At 40.2% G+C, this 17,082-nt stretch overlaps 1 protein-coding gene across 2 annotated transcripts; it reads left to right on the forward strand.

The window, feature by feature from the left end:
• Positions 1–2,221: 2,221 nt before the first annotated feature.
• On the forward strand, positions 2,222–16,475 carry LOC147229233 (catenin beta-1). Of its 2 annotated transcripts, XM_086154536.1 has the most exons (17): positions 2,222–2,362; positions 9,174–9,224; positions 9,563–9,790; positions 9,890–10,143; positions 10,218–10,456; positions 10,803–11,004; positions 11,335–11,479; positions 11,603–11,706; positions 11,945–12,079; positions 12,224–12,427; positions 12,835–12,993; positions 13,470–13,589; positions 13,911–14,061; positions 14,278–14,399; positions 14,505–14,565; positions 15,216–15,466; positions 15,680–16,475. In XM_086154536.1, exons 2-16 carry the CDS (start codon positions 9,212–9,214, stop codon positions 15,428–15,430), a joined length of 2,352 nt encoding a protein of 783 aa, XP_086010662.1. In that variant the 5' UTR covers positions 2,222–2,362; positions 9,174–9,211; the 3' UTR covers positions 15,431–15,466; positions 15,680–16,475. The 2 variants fall into 2 exon arrangements, with proteins under 2 accessions (XP_086010662.1, XP_086010663.1); XM_086154537.1 differs by lacking the exon at positions 15,216–15,466 and having other exon boundaries at positions 15,680–15,860.
• Positions 16,476–17,082: the final 607 nt, after the last annotated feature.

Below are 17,082 nucleotides of genomic sequence, written 5' to 3' on the forward strand. Positions count from 1 at the left end.
TTGTTCCTATTTTTAAAATTCAAAATCATCGGTTCAAAGCTCAAGTTACTTAGTGTCAGGATGTCACACAAACCCAACTGTACTGTGTAATTGAAAATTAACTTGCAAAATAATCATGCTGTATAATAAACAATATTTGCCTTGAGATTATTTTCTTTCAAATACGTGTGTAATTGAAACTTGACTGCATTTGTATACTAATATGCTTCTGAATTAGTCTTAAGGGAAATCTGTGTTTTGTTTGAACCAGAAAGAAATGCAGAGGTTGGGTTGATTTCATGCGACGGGTCTAACCTAGTTTTGTAAATAACTTTTACACAATTTGAAAAGAAAGGGGTGAAGTGGTTGGAGTGTGAGGCTCAACAAGACAAAAACTTTTTTCCATGTTTTTTAATTGTGCATATACACATAAATATATGTATGTGTATAAATATACATATATATGTATATATGTATATATATATGTATGTATATGTATATATATATGTGTGTGTGTATATATATATATATATATATATAAAGTCTAACTTGATACCACCTTTCCTATAAAGTTGTTTTGAATATGATTAGTTAATCTTCAACAGGCATACCTTTTTCTTCAAGGTGCACAAGATTCCAATTATTTTCTTAGTTTTTCACTATTTTCTTATTTCAACAGCTGCTGGAAACACATAACAACACGGCATGGGCATAAAATTAGGGTTACTCAAAAAGCATATAACAGCTGTCACTGTATTCACTCAATTACTGTTCTATTTTGCACTTTAAAAACAGGGTGAACTCACCGTGGTTATTGGCCTAATATATTATGTATTGAAATTGGCTTGATACATCTCCCTCGGGGACTGCTGAAATGTATGAGTTTGGGTTATCTATTCCACCCACACACTGTAAATAAAGACTAGCAATCATAATATTAATAAAAAGGAAGATGATATCCTGTGGTTACCTGTGACATTGAAGGGAGGCAATCACATGACCAGCTCTTCCCTCTTTAAAACACAGAGAAAGGGCTCAAAAGAAAGACATGATAAGTTCGAACGCACATTAAAATTCTCAGAGTCCTTGCTGGCCTGTCCACTAATTTAGTTATTTTTGAGCCAAATAGAAAGCCATCTGCAAATTAATAGCTACAACTCTGTGATCTCAGAATAAAGGGGTGATCACACTGGTGGACTTAAAGGCTATGCCCATGGATCACTAATAATTCTAATAACAGAATTTGCTCTCTAAGCCAGTCAAGACATGTGATTATTAAACTCTTATTTTCTGCAGAAATACGCATTGCATTGTTTGATCTGCAACTGCTTGAACTCAAGTGTTTTGATTTTTCTTTCTCCAGCGATGAAAACAGTGGGAATGACTTCTTTTAAATATTGTCTTCGCGTGAGGATTTTATTTCTAATACAGATGGGTCTTAATGTCAGCAACAACAAGGAATTTGCTGACTCAAATTCACAGCTGCTTACACAAGATGTTTCCACCTAGACCACCCGTATCATGTCTGGACGTCTAATCGGACTTTTGTTTCGGAATTTCATCGCCATTCAGCCAGATGCTTAATGTGTGCATCTAGGTTTAGATAGCCATTTCAATGGCGACCTGTAGAATGGCTCAGGTGAGATTTTGCATGCATTTGCATGCACGGTATCTTGAAATGGTCAATAAATGATATGTAAAACATCACTCAACAGAGGTTTTCTTTGTTATTGAGATATATCCATATTAAGTGGTAATGGTAATCACATAGACTAATTAATGACAAAGAAGAACTGTTATTCATTACGTGGCTATCTAATTTCTTTTAAAGTGTAGTAATGACAGGCCAAGACTTTTAAATAATCTATTTAAGATTATAACTTTCTTAATGTGAAAAAGGTCATTCGATTCCAGCCATGAGATTTAAGTTGGGAAATGAATCCGATTCTAGTGCGCCGGAACTTGATTCCATTGTGTATTCATACTCCTGGTGTAAACATTTTTTTTTTGTCGTACAACACGTTGCCAAATCCACTAAAAGTTATAAAAAACGCATTTAGACCAGGTTGGGAGTAAATAAAAAAAACTGCGTGTTTTTATTACATGGCATAATTAAACTGTTAAAAATGTTTCTATATTATCCGGGCACTCGGCAGGATATGTGACCACTTCGAGGCGTTCTCCGGTCTATATATAGAGGCCGCCATCTTACATTTTCCAGTTTCTGCCGTTCCAGCCGAGTCAAGATCGACTGACTGCGGAGGGGGTGGACGGAGGCTCCCGCTGACGCTCGCAAGCACATTTTTGGTCGACTTTTCCCCGCATTTCAAATTGGTTTTTACTCCCCAGGACCCGAGTGGACGGATTTGCGGTGTTGACAAGGGTAGGCTACAACATTTAGACGCTGGGCTCTTCAGTTTATTCTTTTCCCCCCCTTTTTTTCTTGTGTCCGCTTCTCACTGAACGCCAACAGGAAAGGAAGCCGGTTGTTGTGTGCGGCCGGGGGGGATGCTGTCGCCGCAGCTAGCGAACCAGCTGCTTGAACGGCACATATTTCGGATATCGCAGCCACCGCCTAGGGTGAAGAACTCACGTTGTATCGGTGCCTTTTTACTTTTATCATTAGACGTTTCCCGTTGACGACGTTTAATAATAACTCGGTCCACTCTATAGATATTAAAATTGCCCTGGAGTATATTACGAAGCCTCTTTTGCAATTTGGGCGAAGGCTGATGTTGGGTTGTCACTTGTTAACCTAATTTGTGTAACCTAGCTAACAGAATAGGAATTAGCTAATGGTGCCGCCGGTCACATTCCAGTATTCTGACTCATGTTTGCTCGACTTTAGTTTCGCCTGTTGTTCGGTTGTTATGTGTTATTAGTCACTTTTTTACAACAGAAAGGTAAAAAGCATTTAGTAAAATAAGCACGCCAACAGGCGGAGTTGGCCAACGTTAGTGCTAAAGAAAGTTTAGAGAGCAGCTCACGCTAAGTCATTTTCAACCGAAGTTCATTCTAAACTTCTTCAAACTGAACGCGTACGTCGTGTCCGACGTTTGATGTTGCGTTCTTGCGACGATACCCCGCCGGATTTGTGTTTTTTTTACTTCGCGTTTAAAGTTTATTTTAATTTCCGAGGCCCGTGAGAAATATTTTCAGTCGTCCTTTTAAACAAAGACCGACAATTCCTCCCAGCCGTTGGTACTTTGGGAGGAAGACGAGGAGGAGCTTGAGTGTGAAATTTGAGTCAGTGGTTTCGGAGCAGGAAAGTCAGGGGAAGCCAGCTGCTGCGGGGAGGAGGGCGGCAGCAGAGTGGGGATGAGGAGGATTATTTGAAGAAGCTTCGTCGTCTCTATGTGTCTCATCGTTTCGAGTGGACCCTTCGCGAAGTCGGGGATTTGCTGCAAAACAAGAGGGGCCACTACCAAAAAAAGTTGGTTATTACGTTGCATTCCGCCATCATCTCCTCTTCAACGGCCACAAGGCGCGATTCTGATTTGGAAGCGCCCCCAAATCCTCCACACATCGTGCTTCTAGTTTACCCGGAAACCTCCATTTGCGAAGTTAATTGTATTCCGGTTTTGCATTTTATACATTTATAAAGCTGTTTCGTCGAGATACAAAAATTAGCAAGTACTTGAAATTGAGTGATCGGTTCATTTCTGTTGAACTGTTTTATGACCGTTAAATATCTTTGTCTTTTTTTGTTGTCGACAAATTAACGAAAATAGTAAATAATCATGAATTTGTAAGCGACATATTCTACTGACGGTTCTTCGTTGTCCCCTTGTCTTTACCGGTTATTTTTGTTTTTCTGAAATGACGGAAGCGTGGGCGTAGGCAACATCCGAGACGGTGGTGCTTTGCTCTGCTTTGCTTTGCTGTAACACTCGCATTCGCTACCTTTGGTAGTTGCGTAAATGTTAACCTGTACTTTAGATTCTCTGGAGTGTTTATGGAAAGGACAGTTACGTGAACTTGATAGTAAGGTTGACATACATTTCCTTGTTAATGTTTTTATTTCCTTTCCTGTTCGAAAATGAATCACTTTGTAAATTTAAGGCCATGTGATGTCTTCTGGAAATGATCCGTCCAAGATTGTAATTTGTGTTTTGCATTCAGTTTATTTTTTTTTTAAATATTTTCACATTTGGGTTGGATGAGGCTGTCCATATATTTGTTGGAGTCAATGTTCTCTACAAGCATTCAATATTTTTTCATTGGAGACACAGGCCAAACACTGCAGCAGCTGCAACCATTGAGCTCATTGTGTAGTTGCTTTGCAGCCAGGGCTGCTGACCAGGCACATTGCATGTCTGACACTGGTGCCCACAGCAGTAAGCTGTATCTCTTGTATCCATAATGATAGCCTTTTGGGGTGATTTACCAATACGATGCATTGAATCTAATATTCTTCATGGTTGAACTTTTGAAATAACCCCCCCCTTTCCCAACACACACACTTCCCCAACATGGGGTATTTTCATACATGTATTTGTTAGCATGAATAAACACTGAGAAAATTATATTGATTATTTATTCGCAAAACAGCAAAGTGTTTTCCAAAAATTTTTTTGCTTCAGTCACCAAACATATAAACTGCCAGGTTCAACTGTTAATGTCTTTATTGTGAGCCAGTTGATATTAGACAGGCAGAATAAAGGTGTTTTTTTCACAGATTTCAAGCACTAACAACTATATTAATGTCAACTTTGCTGTGATTAGCTTACTTAATATTTGGACAAATGTGAGGAAGGAAGGCAAATTATACTAACAGTAGGCATGTCAGTAATTTTTCTGCCAGTTAATGCGCTTCCAATTTATTTTCAACTTGAATGTTTTCACATATTCCCCACACTGCTTAAGAGTTATTCCACACTTAGCTTGCTGCTCATTTTTCAGATAATTGGCATATTAGCCAGTAAAGGTGACATGAAGTCACTTACTTGGTCAAATCTTAAAATGAAGTTCAGAATTAAAAGCAAGCTCCACTCTATGTGGTCTTTGTAAGAAGGCGTGCATGGGAGATCCCGATGATTTATTTATAAATCAATTGCTTCCAAACAAAAATGAGTAATTTGTTGGGTTTATGCTCCATATCTTATATCCGTTCGTTCCTTGAACAGTTTAACCAATGATTTTTTTTGCATTCTCCATTATTTGATGAGGACCAGCTTAATGTGTTGGGGGATCAAGTCTTCTAATCAAACAGATTTTTAATCAGCTATTGTCCTAATTCTTGTTTTTCTTTCAGTCGATAGTTTGTTTGTCATTTTGTCAAATGCACTGTATTCCTCTGAGTTGCTTCCCCCCTTCCAATACATCAAAGGGTAGTCTGACACTCCTCTGGGAAGGCTGTTGTGTGCTGCAACCACAACCTGCCATTTTGCCACTGGTAATTTACCTGATACTGGGTTGGTGTTACTTGCCCTTCACATCTGTGCTTTGTGCTTTGCAAATTTCATCATTTCAGTTGTATATGAATGTTGGTGTATACAAAAAGAAGATATAATGAATAAAAAGCATTTTCTTTGCCCCCTTCTGATTCCATGACTGGGGTCAGTTAATGTACATTGTAGCCACATGACTCTGTTATTAGATGTACTTCTCAAATCTGACTCATATTTTTAATTTTGCCTTCGACTGTAGTTAAAAAAAATTCTCCCTTGTTTGAGCGCTTAAAGGTCAGTCCAGGCTCCATGGCAATGCTGTCAGTAATGTCTCTCAATTGAGGACCAGTCCCTATTTGTTTGCCCATCAAAAATTGTTGCCTCAGTTTTCAAAGCCACATATTTTCTGGCTGTACAAGGGCAATGCTTTGATTTTGTTTAATTGTGCGCAATTTTGTATGGGACATATGGCTCCCATTAGAGTATGGTTAGCATATAGGAGGACCATCTTGCAAAGTTTTGAGGATAGCGTGTGAGCAGTGAATTTGAGTTGGTGCAGTTGCGGAAAGAAATAGCAGTCCAAGAGTCTGACTGAAGATTGAGCTTTAATGACACAGCTGAGCTGGGGTGGTGTGGGTGTGTTAGAAGTAAGTCAGAGCAGCAGTTTAGCTAACCTTGTGTGTTTGCTTATTGACAGCCTTTTAACTTGACACACTCCTACACATTCATATGCTAGCTGTTGCCTGGTTTCTGTGACTTTTGTGCTTTTCCTGTTAAGTTGTTTTGTTTGGATTGATTCTTGATCTTGTCATTTTAATAAAATTTTTGGTTTGGACAACTGCCGTGTTTTCCAATCAGAACTACTTAACAATCTCTGGGTGAAATCGCATATATTACAGGCATTCTGAACGGAGTTTTAACTGTGGATGAAGATGTGTAGGGTGCATATACAATTGCAAAATATGTTACTGTTTTGAAATGTTACTGTCTCACAATTTTGTTATTTTCTAAATACTGGCTCATATGCCATGCTGAGAAACTATTTACACATCACCCAATTCAAGAAGTTGTCCTATTTCTTACCAAATTAGGTGTACATTTCGAATTGCATTGAAATAAACTTGCATCTGACAGTTGGCCTTCTATCAGCAAGTCAACAGAATGAGATGGAGTGTATTTGTAGGCAAAAAATATATATCATACACCTTTAAGTATAAAATTATTTGGTAATAGTCCTATCAGAAAATGTTAAGGAGACTTGTGACGTTCTGTATTTTGTCAAAGAGCCTTCCAAGTTTAATCTCAAATAAATCTTTCACTTCAAAGCGTTGTTTTTGTTGTTAGTAATTTTGGAAAATGTGTCTAGTTGTAGTTGAACTGCTGTCACACCCATGCATTGTAGAACAATAACTCTTGTTTCACACAACTACATTGCTCTTGTGCTTTAGCCCTATACAGCGGTTATTCGTATTTAGATTTACGTTTTATTCTAGTCTGGCTACATAGTTATACTGTGGGAATAGGTATTGATGATGACTGCAATGTAGACTGAGTTAACTGCAATGCTCAAGACTCTTGCCAATGATATTCTCATTTGATAAGGCACCCTGCCATGGCTGACACCTTGAACAAAGTTGTTATTGAAGCTCATGTAAAATGCATATGTGCATCATTGGCTTTACCTAGGTTGCTAATCAAGACTGCTTGGAGCTGTATGGCCATTTTCCTGTTAAAATACATTCAATGAAAAATGTTTCTGGCAAGATAGTGTTTTATCTGAACACTGATCAATTTCTTAATAATTATTCTCCAATGTGATCATTAGAGACATATCAGCTGCTATACTGTTTGTTTAATTTTAGTTTTCTTTATTGGCCATAAACTACCATTACTTGGAATACCTGACAAAATGATTTGTCTCAAGTGTTTTCTAGCCTGGAGTCCATAACAAGGTTTCTGATTGTCCTGGTTTAATGACATTTCAGTTTTAAAAAATCAGTACAGTAGCCATTAGAGAATCTTGGTTTTGCACTTCTCTTGCAAATCTGGGTTCTCTGGGGTTTCCATGCAGCAAATTTAGTCCTACTCCCACATCCTTCTGGCAGTAAGTTGTGGTCTCCATTTCCTTTAGCTATAGATTAATCTTGCTGCCCCTTTGCAGCGTCTGTCTGCTTTTAGAATTAGTCACTGCACAGCAGGCACAAGTGCTGCAAAAGTCCTCCTTTTGGCTGCTACCTAAACTACTTGTCCTGACAGCTGGCAATTTTGTTTTCATTTTTGGAGTGGCTGCTCACTGCTACATGGCAGTTTGTCACAGGAGGTTTAGTGAAAAAAAGAATTGAAAGTACAGTTCCCTGCTGTTTGCATTGTGGACACAATGACATTTTTGTGACAGATTAATCAGGTTTTAAACCACTAACGATAGACTGCCTGCTCACAAGTTTTTGTCTAGCACTGGCAGCTTATTGGAATCACTTTTTGTTAAATACAAGATCTGGGTGATAGAAAATTTCCGTCCTATCTTTTCTGCGATAGTCTCTGCTAACAAGAAAATGTCTTCTACATTTTAGGGGTTATTATTAGGTGTTACAACCTCTTGCATATTACTGTTGGTGTTTACGGTCTGCAAAGTGTGCTTCAAGTGACAACCAAAACAGCCCACCATATTAGTAGTATTCAGATCAATTGACATGTTACACAGTCTGTAAGCATGAAAGTGAAGTAACATTTCGTTTCAAAAACAGAGGTTGTTTTAAACTGTCTCAGTGCCATGGAAATACTTGTTTTGGAGCAGGGTTTTGAGTCCTTCTCAATAGTGCGGTTTCCAACATTCAGCTATCGTGAATCCTGTCAGAAACAAGTGAAACAGCAGAGTGAGTGTGTGTGCAGGAGTGAGTGTGTGTGGAGGTGACAAGAACACACCAATTTCACTTCAAGACATTTCATTTGATTTTTAAGTATCAAGCCTTGGTGAATGGTGTTTGAATTCAACCCTTTCTCCCACTTTTTCTAAAAGATATTTTTTTCCTCTTGGTGAAAATGGAAATGTTTCACTTTCCATATTTTTTTTCAGTAATGAATGAATCTTCTTCATTCCTTTTTTTAGTAGAAAAACAAACTTGCCATCGTAGAGTTGAATTGATGCCAGGCAGGACCAATGATGTACCACTACTGAAGAGGTCTGAAAACTCATTAGACTGTGTATATTGAGCCTCATTTCTGCCCTTCATTTTATGTGGTATTTTCTGCTGTATTCTTGAGTTTTGTGTATTTGTGTTTTACTTTAATAACATTTATGATTTTTTATTGATGGAAAATACCTGTTTGTTTTTCCTGAATTAATGTCCATGCACTCAGTATCTCCAGCTATTTTCGATGTTTACTGCAGTGTGGTTTCAGCTTCAAAGTCAGTGCAGGAATGTGTATGCCCTCCCCCCTCATGGCTCTTTTCTCTCCACCCAGTGCTCCACTTCCCCTGACTTGCTCACCAAGTAGTTGCTACTTGTTATACTTAATGGGGGCTTTGTGAGGTTCTACTGTTTGCATGTCTGGCTTTATCAGAAGAGCAAAACAAAGAAGCAGACAGAAAAAGTAACTGTAAAGTTACCTTTTCTGGCTGAAACCAACCATTTATTTTTCACGGCTGTTATGTATTTAATTGTACCTTGAGATGTTTGCACTGTTAATTCTATGAGGGGTTAGACCGGAAGGAAAGATTGACAAAGAACAGGAAAGAGGGAAGAAATTATTGACGAGAGGAGGTTTCTGACGCACTTTGCCTGACTACTTTCCCTTGTGTTTCAGATAAGGAAGCTGTGTTGGCCACGGATTGAGAAAGGAACATGGCTTCCCAGGGTAGGTCAAAACTTATTCTGCAGTCTTACAGTTTTTTTGTTGTTTATTTTCAATCCTTTGCCTCTCTCGTACATCTGTACATGAAAACCAAGGACATTTCGGAAGAAATTGCAGCAGTCTCAGTTTCTTTTTTTAATTTCGGTTAGGAACATGTTTGAAGAGACAACAAGTCTTTAGACTTAATGGCAAAAAGTAATGTTTCCTTTTCAGACACTGTCAACTGTGAAGAAATTAAAAAAGCTACAATGCCAATTTCTCTGCATTGGATGTTTTTGCAAAACATTAACGGTGTATTCATGAGGAGTTGGTCTTAATAACTTTCAAATTTTGTCTGCCAGCTGATCTAATGGAGCTAGACATGGCCATGGAGCCAGACCGTAAGGCTGCTGTCAGTCACTGGCAGCAACAGTCCTACCTGGATTCAGGCATCCATTCAGGGGCCACAACAACAGCTCCCTCTCTTAGTGGGAAAGGAAACCCAGAAGAGGAGGACATTGACAACAACCAGGTCATGTATGAATGGGAACAGGGGTTCAATCAGAATTTCTCCCAAGACCAAGTACAAGGTGAGGACCAATGCTTTAAGTTACTCTGTAAATTAAGGATAGCATATTTGGATTTAGGATGATGGAAGATTGCTAAATATCCAAATCTGTTTCCTCTAGACCTTGATGGGCAATATGCCATGACACGTGCACAGCGGGTTCGTGCAGCAATGTTTCCAGAAACTCTTGAAGAGGGCATGCAAATCCCATCGACACAGTATGACACAGCGAACCCCACCAATGTCCAGAGGCTGGCAGAGCCTTCACAAATGCTGAAGCATGCTGTTGTAAATCTGATAAACTATCAGGATGATGCTGAGCTGGCAACCAGAGCCATACCAGAACTCACCAAACTACTCAATGATGAGGACCAGGTATTGTAAACGGACAGTTGTGGTCCTGAATGGTTTTGCCACTATTGCTTTCTTAATATCTCTCTCACTTGCAGGTTGTAGTAAACAAAGCTGCAGTAATGGTTCACCAGCTTTCAAAGAAGGAGGCTTCCCGTCATGCCATCATGCGTTCCCCTCAAATGGTTTCTGCTATTGTCAGGACCATGCAGAACACAAATGACGTAGAGACCGCTCGCTGCACGGCAGGCACACTCCACAACCTGTCCCATCATAGAGAGGGTCTTCTGGCGATCTTCAAGTCAGGAGGAATACCAGCTCTAGTTAAAATGCTTGGGTATGTTAGGAAATAAATGTGTACTTCACATTAACAGATTGAAGTTTTAATTTGTTTCAGTTGTAAAATATTTCATTGAAATGCACACCTTTTTGTAATAACTTTGCGTATTGGCAGCATTTGAAAATGATTAAGATTTGCATGGAGGGCACCTTTAATCAAACCCATTGACAGAGCACTCAGTCAGATGTGGTGAATGAAACAAGCTCAATTAATTGGCAGTTTACACCCCTACAGGCAGGGAATGTTGAAAGGAAAGTCTTGAGAAACCTTAATGCGGTACACATGTTCTTGTGGTTATTTTCCCCGTGTTTCTTAATCTAATAATCCTTTTTCTGCTTTGCAGTTCACCAGTAGACTCTGTCCTGTTCTATGCCATTACAACCCTACACAACCTCCTCCTGCACCAGGAAGGAGCAAAGATGGCCGTTCGTTTGGCTGGCGGGCTTCAAAAGATGGTGGCTCTGCTTAACAAGACTAATGTAAAATTCCTAGCCATTACCACAGACTGTCTCCAAATCCTGGCCTATGGAAACCAGGAAAGCAAGGTGGGTTGTTAGTGTGCGGAGACAACAGTCAAAAACAGTTTACACTTGGAAATGTACAAATGCTGGAAATCAAATTTAGATCCGCATGCTCTGGGATCTGGATTTTTGCATTCAACTTACCGTCTTGCTATTGTGCTATTATGGCCAAGGGCGCAAGCAGTAGTAATTTTCATACTGAAAAGTGTCTGTTGGCAGTTGTATATGACTAGTCAATCACCAAATGTGGCTTTTAAGATATTTAAAGAACTGCTGGTTATTAATTATTGTAAAATTTTGATATCACTTTATTCTCCTTTTGAAATCCCAAACATGTTGTCTGTTCCTGTATAGTTGATAATTTTGGCCAGTGGAGGCCCACAGGCACTGGTCAACATCATGAGGACCTATACGTATGAGAAGCTACTGTGGACCACCAGCCGTGTGCTCAAAGTATTGTCAGTCTGCTCCAGTAACAAACCTGCGATTGTAGAGGCTGGTATGTGACCATTTATTGAGTATCGGTGTATTTTTGTTTGTGCAAAATCCATTTCACTTAACTATTCCTACAATTGAGGAACTCAAGTGATTTGAAAAATGCATTTTTTTTTTTTCTGCTCAGGAGGTATGCAGGCTCTGGGACTCCATCTGACAGACCCCAGCCAGAGACTGGTCCAAAATTGTCTCTGGACTCTCAGGAACTTATCAGATGCTGCCACCAAACAGGTGATCAACACCACTACTATTTGTACTGATTTTTTTTTTTTTTTTAATCTACAAGTTGGCTTAATGTGAACTCTTAGTTATATTTTGAGAAGTATTGATCAGCAAGTCACTTGACTTTTGCTTTGAATGTAAATTGAATATGAAGTTGTTTTGGGTCAAAATTGTGACCGAATTTTTCTATGTTGTTGAGACTGTGTACCTTCTTTCAACCTTACCGAACAAGTGTCTGCTTCTCCAGGAGGGAATGGAGGGTCTGCTGGGCACCCTGGTCCAACTTCTTGGCAGTGATGACATAAATGTGGTGACCTGTGCTGCTGGCATCCTTTCAAACCTGACTTGCAACAACTACAAAAACAAGATGATGGTCTGCCAGGTTAGTACCTTTTCCCTCAAAATGAGTAATTTCATCAAGCACCAGGTTGCAGATTTTTCTGACATGTTAAAATTTTAAATAAAGTTGTAAGATGATGTACAAGATAGTGGTTTGATATATTTGTATATATATGCTCTGATGTAGGTTGGTGGTATCGAGGCATTGGTGCGCACAGTCCTTCGGGCTGGAGACAGAGAAGATATCACAGAACCTGCCATCTGTGCCCTGCGTCACCTCACATCACGACACCAGGATGCTGAAATGGCACAGAATGCAGTCAGGCTGCACTATGGCCTACCAGTGGTGGTCAAATTACTGCATCCTCCATCGCACTGGCCACTTATCAAGGTAAAAAACACACATTTGCCAGCTACTGTCTGCTACATGAGCCACCCTTATGCTGAAAATAGAGACTCGTGGGTAAATTACTCAACCACACCTTGAAATCCAAATACCGGCACTGAGCAAAATGTCATTTCATAGACCTAATAGCATTTCTGCAGATGCAACATGTTAGCAGCACATTCCTCTCTTGAGTTCTTAAAGGAAAATATGCTGAAACTTTCACATACCTCGTGATTACACGTCCCTTTTATCTGTGTAGGATAATGACTTGCTTGCAATGCTGTAATATTGTCTTGCTGTGAGGTCCTGAAATTTTGGATGGATATTGTTCTTGATCATCTGAATTTGGGGAATTATCCCACTTTTGTATTTCAGTGTGTATAATTAACTTGTATCTGTCTATTCTTCAGGCAACAGTTGGTCTTATCCGCAACCTGGCCTTGTGCCCTGCCAATCATGCTCCTCTGAGGGAGCAGGGAGCTATCCCCAGACTCGTTCAGCTGCTTGTCAGAGCGCACCAAGACACACAGAGACGCACCAGCATGGGAGGAACACAGCAACAATTTGTGGTGAGCACAAAATGTATACAAAAAAAATTAAAACAGAATGCTGCATTGCATATGCAAGGTGTGGTACAGAGGTATAACACCCATTGAGTTTCAACATATCCTGTTATACTTGGGCTTATTGATGATCTATAATAAGACGTTACTCTGTTTCACCAAGAGTGTGAATTGTAGCCCATTTCCCTTGAACCTATGTTATCCGTTCTCCTTTTTAATGTCTAGTAGGCAGCATGAACACCATTTTGCCAGATCTTATTAAATGTTTGTTAAACGATTCAGGCCTAGTTTATCCCAATATATAAAACTAAACTGGTACCCTGAAAAAGTTTTGTACCTGCCTCTGGGTGGTATTCTAAATGGTGGAATGCTGGAGAAACCATGCAGCACTGATATTCTAAATCAATTACTGCTCAGAGTACTTTTCAGTCTGATTTTTTAGGTACAAAGAGATCTTTACTCATGGTGTCCTGTGTCTGTAGGAGGGAGTTCGTATGGAGGAGATCGTGGAGGGCTGCACAGGAGCTCTTCACATCCTGGCCAGAGATGTCCATAACAGAATAGTAATCAGAGGCCTCAACACTATTCCATTATTTGTACAGGTAAGAAACCTTATTCTGCCGTGAGAGAGCCAAGTAACTGAATGTTAAGCTTGATTAGGGGAAAAAAAGAAGCTTAGATGTGCAGACACATATTTGATTATACTATACTGTAGTATTTATTGGGGATGCGTGATGTGCATGCAGTATTTTGTTTCGAGTTGTTTTCTTTTTAAGACATTGTAAACATCTACAATTGTTTGTAGAATTAAATCAGATATTAGTCAGCTCTATGAAACCAAATGTGCAAGGGAAGATGAATACTTGGACACGTCACCGCTCCTGACAATTTTATCCCAACCCAATTGTTCCGTTTCTTTGTAGCTCTTGTATTCTCCCATCGAGAACATCCAGCGTGTAGCAGCAGGTGTCTTGTGTGAACTGGCCCAGGATAAAGAGGCTGCCGAAGCCATCGAGGCTGAGGGAGCCACTGCCCCACTCACAGAGCTATTGCACAGTCGCAATGAGGGAGTTGGTATGTTTAAGTCCTCCTCTCTACATTATTCTGCCCTGCCAATTGCTCATATGTAGCCAAAACTATGATACGCCAAGATTGCCGCTAACCTGAATGTGAAATGAGGTCTTTGAAATCATCAGTGAGACATGTCGCCTTAGTGTATTGGTTTGTTTATTAATAGAAGTTGATGTGACGGAATGGAAGACTAACTCATGAACTCCCATCTTCTTCCAGCCACATATGCTGCAGCAGTTTTGTTCCGCATGTCAGAAGATAAACCACAAGACTATAAGAAACGTCTCTCTGTAGAACTCACCAGCTCGCTCTTCAGGACGGAACCGATGGCCTGGAATGAAGTAAGACACTTCAAAAATTGGTTTTGTTTGAGTAGAGTTTGTCCTAAATGTAGTGCTTTACTTGAAATGGTTAAGAGATGAATAATAACCGTGGTCTCTTTGTAGACCGGAGAGCTGGGATTGGATATCGGTGCTCAGGGAGAGCCTCTGGGCTACAGACCGGAGGGTAAGCCATCTCCACATTGCTTTGTTTTTCTCAATGCAGGAACCAACTCCACCCCATCCCCCACTAAAATTGAAAAGATGGTCAACATAATGTGTGGTCCGGCCACTGTGGGATGAATGACAAGTTTGGGCATGCTGGCACATAACACTGATATAAGGGTGTAATGCATCCAGGAAACTGCTAAGTAGTGATTTTATTCATGCCGTCAAATCAACCAACCCCAACTTTATTGTGATCAAGGTTGGGTGCCTAAGCATTGCTCGTGTTTGTAACCCTGGACTGTGTATTGATCAATATGCTAAGGGGCCAGAGGTTTGCTGCTAAATCAAATTTGTAATGCTCGTCAGTCCTCCAGCACAAACTGACCGTTGGCCAGCTGCTCGGCGGTTGCTCCCACATGAAAACAAGTTTGAATGGAGCAGTGCGATTGAGAATAGTGCTTCTGCGAGTGGAATTCTATAAATTGAATCAGAAACCTGCAGAAGTCAGTGAAAAGTGTCTGTCTGAGCTGAGCTGGGGGATAGAAAGTTTGCTGTGTTGCTGTGGAAGTTTGATCATACTACTGTGTGACTGCTTGGTTTGTTAACATGCTTCTAACAACTGCTCTGCTTCCCCTGCCTCCTCCCCCCCAACCACCCCCCATTTCCCAGACCCCAGCTACCGTTCTTTCCATTCGGGGGGTTACAGCGGGGACTCGATGGGAATGGAGCCAATGATGGACCATGATCTGGGTGGGGGTCACCACCCTGGCCAGGACTACCCCCCAGTAGAGGGGCTGCCTGACCTGGGACACACCCAGGAACTGATAGATGGCCTGCCGCCCGGTGACTCCAACCAACTGGCCTGGTTTGACACCGACCTGTAAATACTCAGACCAACATTACACTACACTTTCTACTAGGTAAGATGAGCCACGTCCACGCTCGCTGTGTTTTCGTGCGAATAAATCAGGTTGGAGGGGACTGTGTTTGCTCACTGAGGCTGCTGCATGTTGAGACCGCCGCTAACTGCAAATGTTTGTTCTGTGTGTGGGTTTTAACTGAGTGTGCAGAGTCTCTTGGTTTTTCCTTCACTCTTGATTTATTTTCTGTCTTGTCTCCGCCCCCCCCTACAGCTGTATCATGTGATCTGGATGAACCTGCATCGTGATTCGCCCACATGGAGGAGGCAGGGTTTCAGAAAGTGCCTGAAGAGACTCAACAACAGCAAGCAAAGTTTCCTGTCTATGGGAACTCCATAGGGACAAATGAGATTTAAGTGCGGTTCTGGTCTCAGCCGGACAGTGGGTTGACTTAAAATCCTGTCATGACACATGGATTTTGATCTCAAAGGTTGATTTTCAAAAACCCTTTTATGTGTATTATTTTCTATTCCTTTCTGTTGTTTTACATTTTTATTCTGTTCTGCTTTAAGTATGTAATGGTACAACATGTTTCTAGCTTGCTTTTTTCATTATTCTAAATTCCGATACTCATCTCTTGTTTTTTGCAGTCCTTTGTATTTTAAGTCTCTGGTAGTGTTGAGTTTTTTTTTTCTTTGGTTTTTTTTTTTTTTTTTTTTTTTTTTTTTTAGTGGTAATGCTCCATAAAAGTACAGAATCTGATCACATTTTAAGTGGTGTCCAAACACTAAAGTTAACCAGTTGAATTGTATTCTGATGAACAAGTGTAACATTGTGTAGCTTTTGTATAAAACTCGAATTGGAAATCGTGGTCCAAATATCAAGCTATTTTCTTGCTTTAAAGGTGGACACTGAAGTGTCTCTGCTGTTCCAAAGGGGTTTTAGCTGACCTAGATGGATGGGTGAGGCTTTGGAGTGGTCTGCTGTTACTAAGGGGTGGGGGTGCTGGGATGAGCTGGTTGCTGTAGCCTGCTGTGTTCTGAAACAATAAAAATGGACTGTCATTTCAGCTGGATGGCTTGATGTCTAATTCACTTTACCACCATGAAATCAGGAATACCGAGAAACGGTAACACCTATTAGTTCAACACATTCTTAAATTTTCCAGGAATTCCTTTCTCGCACATGGAAGCCTATTATCAGAGACTAAATATAGCTCTGCGTCAGCAGATCTTGTTTCATGAAATGAAAATTAAGTCTCAGAAGTGCTGTTTGTTTGGCCACAAAGGAGAGTGGAATGCACTTGTTTTGAAAAGTTAGTTCCAGTGAAATGTAAAGGTTGGTTCTTAATATTGATAATAAAAAGGGTACCTTATGGGCTCCCAACATTGGGTAAGGTGCCGACAGTACTGTCACAATCCCTCGGCTAGTACTGGATGGATAACTGATTTGTGGCTGGTAACACTGGATAATTTTCTGATGTGGCTGATGTTTCAAAATCAGACAAAAGGAAAGTGTCTGGACGATGAAGTTCACGTCAGTTTTGCATCTTAAAATAGAACCTGAAGCACGCAGCTGTTTAAGTGAGGACGGGTGCTGCAGTTGAAGGGCAGTTGGCAGAAAAAAAAAAAACGATTCATCACCACAATGCATATATCATCTGACATGGATGAAAA

This window comes from Fistularia commersonii, chromosome 11 (assembly GCF_037954325.1).
Source record: "Fistularia commersonii isolate RoL2024-O1a breed Wild chromosome 11, RoL_Fcom_v1.0, whole genome shotgun sequence".
NCBI lineage: Eukaryota > Metazoa > Chordata > Actinopteri > Syngnathiformes > Fistulariidae > Fistularia > Fistularia commersonii.